Source organism: Malania oleifera, chromosome 4, assembly GCF_029873635.1.
Source record: "Malania oleifera isolate guangnan ecotype guangnan chromosome 4, ASM2987363v1, whole genome shotgun sequence".
Classification (NCBI taxonomy): Eukaryota; Viridiplantae; Streptophyta; class Magnoliopsida; order Santalales; family Ximeniaceae; genus Malania; species Malania oleifera.
In genome coordinates, this window is record NC_080420.1 from 104,216,077 (window position 1) to 104,225,466 (window position 9,390).

Consider the following 9,390-nt stretch of genomic DNA (forward strand, 5'->3'; position numbering starts at 1 on the left):
AACTATCGGCTCTGATACCACTAGTTAGCACCGGAGGAGTTCTTGGGTGGGCTTGATACACATGGATGAACACCAACTTGATCCAAAAGTTTAAATCTATTGGGTTTTGAGCCCAACCATGTATATAAGTACCCATCATCCACTCAATTTTTTCAATGTGGGACAAACTCAGAAGTGAAATTCATTACAATGTTTATGTGTGAGTGTATATAGTTCAAACTCCATAATATATTTAGTATTAGCTCCTTCCCACCTTTTTGCCGAACAAAACATTAAGAACCTCTCAACTTTAAGAGTGAAATGCTACAAAAGAATTAATCTATTAGTAAATATATCAGTAATGCGACTCAGTGAGGGATCATAAACTCGTTTATTTATATAATAAATAAGTTTGAACAAGTATATTAAAGTTTAGTTTAAACTTCATTTGAGTTTATATTCGATTAAAAATTTAATAAACATGATTAATCATTTTCTTATTGAAGGAGAAGACCTAATCTAACCCATATAGTAAATTATAATAGGACAAGATAATACAATAGGCTATTATCATTTAATATTTATTCAGTGATACATTAAAATATAATACAATATTCCACCATGTATAAAAAGACAAGCAACAATTTATAGATATTTTATTTATAATTGGTACCAAACCTAAATTTAAAAATGTATATATTAATCTCGAAATAATAATAATTGACTGAAAAACAAAATTCTGAATTTGTTCCCAAAAAAAATGTCATAATATAATTACACTCATGTGTTCAGATTTGGATCCAGATTCTCAAGAATCTGCCAATTTTTAAAATTTAATTGCTTTTTTTCAGGAATTTTTTTAAAGAGAAAACTGTTTGTGGTATTATCGTCTCTCTCTCTCTCTCTTCATTTTTCACGCTGTGATTAATAAATCAATAAGTGGGGTTTAATGGCCGCGGTGGGTCTATATATAGAGACAGGAGAGGGTCATTGGTTCTCGCCACTCAGTAGTCAGTACTCCCTTTTTCGTCTCCCAGCCACAGCCCTTGCGTTATCTTCGTCACATTTCTCGTTTCAAGAACTCAAATTCCAGGTTCTGAAGGTAACAATCCAATCTGGGTCTCGTTACTTTTTAGTTTCTGTCTTTCACTTTATCTTCGATGCTCTGTTTCACATCTCAATGTCTCGCCTAGCATTTTCTGATAATTTGCTTGTGGATCTCTGGTTTCTCTCTCTTGTGCTTTTACTTTTCGTGGTCGCCGTTCAGATTGTTCTGTTGATGATTGTATACGTCACATTAGCGTCATCTTCCTGCTCTTCGTGTTCTACGCTCTCTGCTTTAATGGGTTCATGCCCTTGGCTTTTGTAAAGACATGTTCTTAGTCTTAGATGTGTTTCTTGCGTTGCCTGGAGTCATTTTTGCGGCATTAAAAGGTCTTTTTTTTTTTTATATAAATGTTTTTCTGTTTCTACTTTTGGTTGTCGTTTGGAAAGTTAGTCTGGTTTGGTTTGTTTAAATTAGATTACTTGTGAAATTTACTTAATTTTGCTGCTTGAATCTTCTCCTTTTGTGATTTAATTGCAGAATTATTCCGTGTTATCGAGCCTTAAATTTTCAGTTTACAATTTCTTAGTCAAAATATATATAAATTTTGGTTCTCTGCCCTCGTTTATGCTTGTTTTCCAGCTAGATTTATTATTTTTATTATCAAGGCTATCTCCTATTGATGCTTCTGGTCCATAATTATGATTTGTCTGCTTTAATTTGTTCTAACTGTTTCAAAGAAATGCATGCAGCTACTCTCCTCTGTATTTCATTAGTGGGTTTGCTTCCATTTTGATTTTTGTCTTTATTGCTTCGATTTTGTGTTGGGTTTGTAGTTCTGTAGTTTTGACAAGTTTGGCACAGGACCTAGGTTAAATCCGGATGGCTATTATTATTAATTTTTTCCCCAGTTTAGATCTTATTAGTATTACTACTATTGCTGAGATCCAATTTACTGGTGTAACCAAAAGTCATGCTTGTGATTCCTTTTTGCTGGCATCTGTTTGTCCTTTATTTTTCTACTCACATACATATAATTTTTTTCAAAGAAAGAACATCACTTTATCATTTTTTGTATTGGAGTTAATAATTGTTATGTATCTCAATTGTTTTCTCTGCCTGAAATAATGCGTTTTGTAATATTTAGTGCCTGGTTGAGACTCAGATGATAATCCTTGCAATGCTCATAAGCTCTTGATGTTCTGCAGAATGGGAAGCACTGATGGAACCAGCTATGGTGCATACACCTATGAGAGCCTTGAGAGGGAACCGTACTGGCCATCTGAAAAGCTCCGGATTTCCATAACAGGGGCAGGTGGATTTATCGCCTCTCATATTGCACGGCGTTTGAAGGCTGAAGGCCATTATATTGTTGCATCTGACTGGAAGAAGAACGAGCACATGACAGAAGATATGTTCTGTAATGAATTCCATCTTGTTGATCTGAGGGTCATGGATAATTGTTTGAAGGTCACCAAGGGAGTTGACCATGTCTTCAACCTTGCAGCAGACATGGGTGGGATGGGTTTCATTCAGTCCAATCACTCTGTCATCATGTACAATAACACAATGATCAGCTTTAACATGCTTGAGGCTGCAAGGATCAATGGAGTCAAGAGGTGTGTTTTCTTCAGTTTAGCCTGTTTTGGTCTTTGTTTATTTAGCTTGCCCGTGTGATTTAGAAATGGGGTTCTTGGCCTAGACTATCTGTCTTGGAATAGTTTAGTGATGATTTATCATATTTTCTCAAGGAACCTTTTGGATTCTAGAGCAGAAAATTCTTTCATTGATTATCATTTTGGAAAATGTTCAAATCTAATATTTGACCACCACCTGCAGATTGTTTTATGCCTCGAGTGCTTGCATTTACCCTGAATTTAAGCAATTGGAGACTAATGTGAGCTTGAAGGAATCTGATGCATGGCCTGCAGAGGTGTGTGCATCTTCCTTGGTCTACAGTGATCAATCTACTTGCATTTTATTCACAACAGTTTAGAAATAGTTGATGAATTTCTTTTGGCTGATTTGCTTATAGCCTCAAGATGCTTATGGCTTGGAGAAACTTGCAACAGAGGAGTTATGCAAGCATTATACCAAGGACTTCGGCATTGAGTGTCGGATTGGAAGGTTCCATAATATTTATGGTCCTTTTGGAACATGGAAAGGTATATGTTTGATTGCAGTAAAACTTGGGCATGCATCATAAATTTTAAATTTAACTCACATTTGTAACTTCTTATTCATCATAGGTGGCAGGGAGAAGGCTCCTGCTGCTTTTTGCAGGAAGGCTATCACGTCTGTAGACAAGTTTGAGATGTGGGGTGATGGACTTCAAACCCGATCTTTCACTTTCATTGATGAGTGTGTAGAAGGTGTACTTAGGTAAGCATTTTATGTTTCTAATGCTCATGTATGTTGTAAGATTCTTACTCTTTCTCTATTTTGTTTTGGGGAGCGACCCAGGGGGTGGGGGGTGGGGGGAGGAAGTGGAGAGGTTGTGGTTGTGGGGGAGCTGAATAATGGAAGAAATTTTAAGGCAATTTACTGACCGACTTTCTTTCACCCTGATGCTAGAAATTTTGTTAAGGCGGAAGGTGTTCATCCTAAATATTTTTGGTTTAAGAGAACAAGTAAAAGTCTTACTGTATTTCACTGTTTCAGCTATTGTCATTTATCATTCCCCTTTATGTATTGACCTTGTTGGAATCAAATTAAGCATAATTATTTTAATTTTGAAGCACTCTGTACCATTCTTATTGATTTACCATGTTGGAATGAAATTCTGCTTAGATTGACAAAGTCAGACTTCCGAGAGCCAGTGAACATTGGAAGCGATGAAATGGTCAGCATGAATGAGATGGCTGAGATAGTTCTTAGCTTTGAGAACCAGAAACTCCCTATCCACCACATTCCTGGGCCTGAGGGTGTCCGAGGTCGTAATTCTGATAATACTCTAATTAAAGAGAAGCTTGGTTGGGCTCCCACAATGAAATTAAAGGTACGTGGGTGCATGTGTGGGTGTAGCAAGATCTGGCCTGTTTGTTTATCAGAAGCAAGATGTAACTTGTTTTGCATGGTTCTATTGCCATATTTGTTTTAACTTAAAAGTGATTTCGAAAGTGCAATGAACATGCATAACATATCATTATTCAAAACCAGAATCTGAACCCTACCCTTTGAAACATAAGAGTTGTAGACTTCCAATTTCAGCTTGATTATCATTCACTCATGCTGAACTAATGCATGAACTTAATGGAAATTCAGAGAAGTTTATAAGCATGCCTTTTTCAGGATTGTTGACGACTTGACTTCTTGTTTATGACCTAGCTGTTCTACTAATTAATGGATATGCCTTTTGATCAATCAAATCTCTCTCTCTCTCTCTCTCTGGGGGGTATCAACTAGCTGCCTGACTTACTGTTGTATCTGAATTGTCCATTTTGTAGGATGGGCTGAGAATTACCTACTTCTGGATCAAAGAACAGATCGAGAAAGAGAAGGGTGAAGGTGTTGATCTGTCGCTTTATGGATCATCCAAGGTGGTGGGAACCCAAGCTCCTGTTCAACTAGGATCGCTCCGTGCTGCTGACGGTAAAGAATAAGGCAGTTGAAGCCTAGTGACTATTCTACTTGCATTGAAGAAATAGACGTCCTATTTTTGACATGCTACTATCTTGCATTCCTTAGGAGGATATCTATGGGTGTTGACTATATTATTAGTCTATTTGGATCAACGTCTGCTATTTTGGCAGCCTCATGTACCATGCGGAGTGTTTGTAAGAGAGGCTTTTATGCTCCCTCTGTATTTGCTTTGTGTTGGGTGGATATCTGCGAGTCTTTTAGGCTCCCCGTTGTGCTTCTAGCTCTTTCCCCTGCAAAAACTGTTTGTATGATGTAATTGTTTAATGAATTCCATTTTCCTTCCAGTGCATTGATCCAGAATGACTTGGTTTCTCGTTTGCTTGTGGTGTTTGATACTAAAATTTTAGATTATCCTGTGATGTTCGTAAATTTTGAACCAGGGTGCCTTGGATGCGAGTACCGCATTCTTAATGAAGTTTGGTATTTTCTCAGAAAGAAAATTTGGAATTTTCCCAGCAAAAAAAAAAAAGAGAAATTTTTTTCTCTTAGAATTCAGCTTAATTCTACAAGGGTGGTTGGACAATACTTGTACTCCACCAGTGTATGTGGGGCTTTTATTAAAATATTAATGGAGTTGGATGGTAGAAGTTTTTTGTTTTCTTAAAGAAAGCTAATAGAAGTTTTTTGTTTTCTTAAAGAAAGCTAAGGGAGAAGATAGAGAAAAATTAGAAAATACTGCAGTCAGAGCAAAGAACAAAAATCAACTAAGCCAAGTTTATGCTGAGGCAGCAAAGAAGGAAAGCTTTTAAGGAAAGAAAATCAGAGACCTTATGATTTGTTTGGCCCATGAGAAAAACTTTCCTTTTCTTCTTAAGCATACAACCCACAATCAAAGGATTGTTTGGGAATATGATGCTTAGGCTAAAGGGTAACATGTCATTGAACTTCTGATTTTCTTGCCCTAATGTGATCTTAGGCAGTGAAAAAAGAGAGAAGATTATTTTTTGTTAGAGCTCATCTTATCATTCTTGCATGGTGGTTGAGATGTGAACAAATAAAAAAGGTAAATGATGAATAAAATTAAATTTTTATTTATTGATTTACTAAATATAAATTTTTTAATTGATAATTAAACACAAAAAATTAATTTTTTTTTAAATATATTTTCCTTTAGGGTCAGTTTGGATCAAAGATTTTGCTTGGCAAAAGAAAAGAAAAAGAAAATAAGGAAATCAATTTCCCGCTATATTTTCTCTCTATATCAAATACCATTATAAATGATTGAGAATTAAGAAAAATTAAATATTAACAATGTGTAAAATTAAAATTTTATTCATTGATTTGGTATATTTCTTATCTTCTTTCTTACTTTTCTTGAAAACCAAACATAAAAAAATAAAAATCCTTCATATTTCCTTTTTTTAGCCTAATACTTCCCAAGTTCCAAACGGACCATTAGGGTCAGTTTGGATCAAGGATTTTGTTAGGAAAAGCATAAAAAGAGAGGAAACAAAAGTCGAGAATTCATTTTTCACTATATTATTTATTTATATCAAATATCATTTAAAATGAAAAATTGCTCTAACACGATTAAATATAAAGAAATGTCAAATGATAAAATGTGTAAAACTAAAATTTCGTTCATTAATTTGGTATATTTTTTATTTTTTTTTTATCACTTTTCTTGATAACAAAATAAGAAAAAAGTGAAAATTTTCCTATTTCCCTTTCCTTTTCCCAATATTTTTCAAGTTCCAAATGAATCAAATAATATTTATCATTTAACCTCTAGGAGCATAGGTTTACCTAGATTTGTATGAATATGACCGGATACTTATACTTAGGTTTTGTTTGGAAGCATGGATTTGAGTTCAAAATTTGAACTTGGATTTACTTTAAATTTTGAAAAAAAAATTTAAAATAAGTTTATACTACAAATTATCTAGATTTAATGTAATTTCAAATCTAAGGTCCATACTTCAACCATAAAATTATAATTTTATATTTATACTTGGTTGAATTCTAAACACCTAAACTTAAGAATAACCTCAAAACTCTTAAACACGAAAGAAGATCAGACACTGAAATCTTGTATTTGTGTCCCACAAGATTCATGGTGAGGCTGGAAGGGCCCACTTGTTATTTTCATGCGGTCCGCATGTTACTGTCTTTCAAGATCACAGCCATGCCCATCACCACAAATAAATATATAAAATTTTAAAATTAAATTAAATTTAAAAATTTTATTTAAATTTGCATAATTTAAAATTATTATTTCCAAATACTACATATAATATAGAATTTGTTAATGATACGGCAGCTTTCCTTTTCACATTAACAAATGAATTCTATGGGGAATATTTTAGCTACTAGAATATTTTCATTTCATATTATATGGTCACGGAGAATATGTGTGAGATACTACTTGTCAAACATGTACCCCATTTTCTACTAAATACAAATTCACCTTTTTCAAAGGATATGATTAGGGCACATTTATTTTTTGGGTTAAATTTTTTTAGAATTCATTAACTGAGTAGTATTGGATTGAAACTCAGTAGTATAATCATCCTGCTTCCATCGCCTATTTGATGAAAAAAAATACTATAATAAGTCAACTAATGCTCAATTAACCTGAGTTGAGTTCTTCAAAGAGACAAAGGTGAGTGATTTTTATATCTTGGAGTTGAGTTTTTAGAAATTAGCCAACCCTAGGACGTAAAAAGAGGTTAAGAAGTCTCTTTCGAACTTGTTCTACGCCAAGGGGTACTTAACTAAAACCCTAATGCACGAAACAAATGCACTACCTTAATCGAAGTTGAGTTATTCAAAATCGGCCAATCCTATCACGTATAAAGAGGTTAGGAAGTCTCTTTTCGAACCTGTCCTACACTACACTAAGGGATACTTTAACTAAAACCCTAATACATGAAACAAATGCACTGCCTTAATCGAAGTTGAGTTTTTCGAAATCGGCCAACCCTACCACGTATAGAGAGAGGCTAAGAAGTCTCTTTTCGAATCTCTCCTACACCAAAGCGTACTTAACTAAAACCGTAGTGGGTGAAACAAATGCAACTTCAGGCAATTGATGTCATGTGGTGGAGAGAAATAAAATAAGGATAAAGAAAGGCTGTTGGTGGGAAGGGGCAGAGGATGATCAAAAGGGAGAGCTGGGCGGAAAAGCCCTCAGCCCCTTAACATTGTACCCTCTTGTGTACTACGATGAGCTCATCCTTAACCATATCTCGGCACACAGATACTGAGTTGGCATTCTGCAATTTGCATTTCAGTAGGACACATGACCATGTGAAGATGTGGTCCTTCATGAAAATGTACCTTATGCAACCAACCAGGCAGGTGGTAATTCATTATTTACTTTTTTCATAATTATTTTTATGATTAGAAAAAACAAAATTATGTCTGAGATTTTAAACTTTATTAGTAGAATTCGAGGCGGGTATATATATATATATATATATATATATCAAAAATTAATTTGAATAAAAATATCATAATTTAACACATTATTTTATATTATTTGTTCAACATATTGACAAGTATAGATAAATTTATATGAATAATATAATATTTATAAAAAAAATGCATGTAGTGCATAAAATTTTAAAAATATTATGAACACATACATTTGATGTAGGGGGTGAAAATAGAATAAGTTTGGCAAATAAAAATATCAAGCCAGCCAGTTTTCCAATCCCTATTTAAATCTTGAAAGCTAATCCTGAAAGTTCCAAATCAAACCGACCATAAAGAGGTAAAAGATTAATATTTCCCCACACCAAAGATGAATTCAACTTCTTCCCAAAAATATCTGCCACATTATATGTTTGCAGCACTTCAATAGAGCTGCCCTATCCCTCCTCCTTCCAAATCCAGCAAAAGAAGTCACTAACAAGTCTTCCACTAAACAGGGGCATAACCAATTCCCTTCCATAATACCGCACAATTTATTTCCAATCCTCCATGCAAACTCAGAATTGAAAAAAGAGATGATGGGTTGTTTCAGAATCCCAACAAAGAAGCATGCAAACATCTATAAAGAGAGCTTTCAAAGGTCTCCTAATCTGCAACAGATTATTGGTATTAACTTTGGTAAGCAACAAAAATCAAGCAGTCAGCTGTAATTTTTGGACAAACTTTAACCTTTCAAATAACAGGATAAAGAGGAAAAGGAGAGTTTGAATAAGTCTTAAAAGAATGATTTGCAATCAGACACCCCCAAAGATAATTTGCAATTGTTCAAAATGAACGAGGAAGACAACTCCACTATCTTCCTATCATTTAGGATCTCCTAAAATGAAGAATCCAAGAGACCAAAAAGCTACTTCATTGTCCACATAGAAATCTTTTCAACTCGAAGCACAATCTAAAAAGAAACGGAAAAGTGAGGGAAAATAAATAAATTATTCACACGTAATGAGTCTTTCCAAAAACAAATCCGGGAATCCCTCCCCACTTCAAATAGGATAAGTTTGGCAAACAGACCTCCACGAACTCCCCAAAGAACTTCTCAAGCTGGCATTGATTTCCTAGCCATTCTCAGTCAACCCACATACAAATACAGGATTTCTATTTATCATACAAATTAAAATCTATGATCAGCTCCCAAATAAAAAGACAGACAGCTAATTACTTCCTCTTGTTTGGGTGCTTTGTATAATTTCTAAAGACATTACTTATTCTCTTTTTTATTTGGGAGTTTGGAAGGTGCGAATAACTTAAGACAATTATAAAACTCATTCTGTTTCCTTTGAAATAAGCAA

At 34.2% G+C, this 9,390-nt stretch overlaps 1 protein-coding gene across 1 annotated transcript; it reads left to right on the top strand.

The window, feature by feature from the left end:
• The first annotated feature begins 931 nt into the window (after window positions 1–931).
• Window positions 932–4,950, top strand: LOC131152649 (GDP-mannose 3,5-epimerase 2). Its single transcript, XM_058104434.1, has 7 exons — window positions 932–1,081; window positions 2,233–2,643; window positions 2,864–2,957; window positions 3,060–3,189; window positions 3,274–3,406; window positions 3,815–4,022; window positions 4,471–4,950. The coding sequence occupies exons 2-7, from the start codon at window positions 2,234–2,236 to the stop codon at window positions 4,624–4,626; spliced, it is 1,131 nt and encodes a 376-aa protein (XP_057960417.1). The 5' UTR covers window positions 932–1,081; window position 2,233; the 3' UTR covers window positions 4,627–4,950.
• Window positions 4,951–9,390: the final 4,440 nt, after the last annotated feature.

Coding starts and splice junctions, on each gene's coding strand:
- LOC131152649 (XM_058104434.1), top strand. CDS start 2,234: ATGGGAAGCACTGATGGAACCAGCTATGGTGCATACACCTATGAGAGC. Junction 2,644..2,863: donor AGGATCAATGGAGTCAAGAG/GTGTGTTTTCTT, acceptor CACCACCTGCAG/ATTGTTTTATGCCTCGAGTG. Junction 2,958..3,059: donor CTGATGCATGGCCTGCAGAG/GTGTGTGCATCT, acceptor ATTTGCTTATAG/CCTCAAGATGCTTATGGCTT.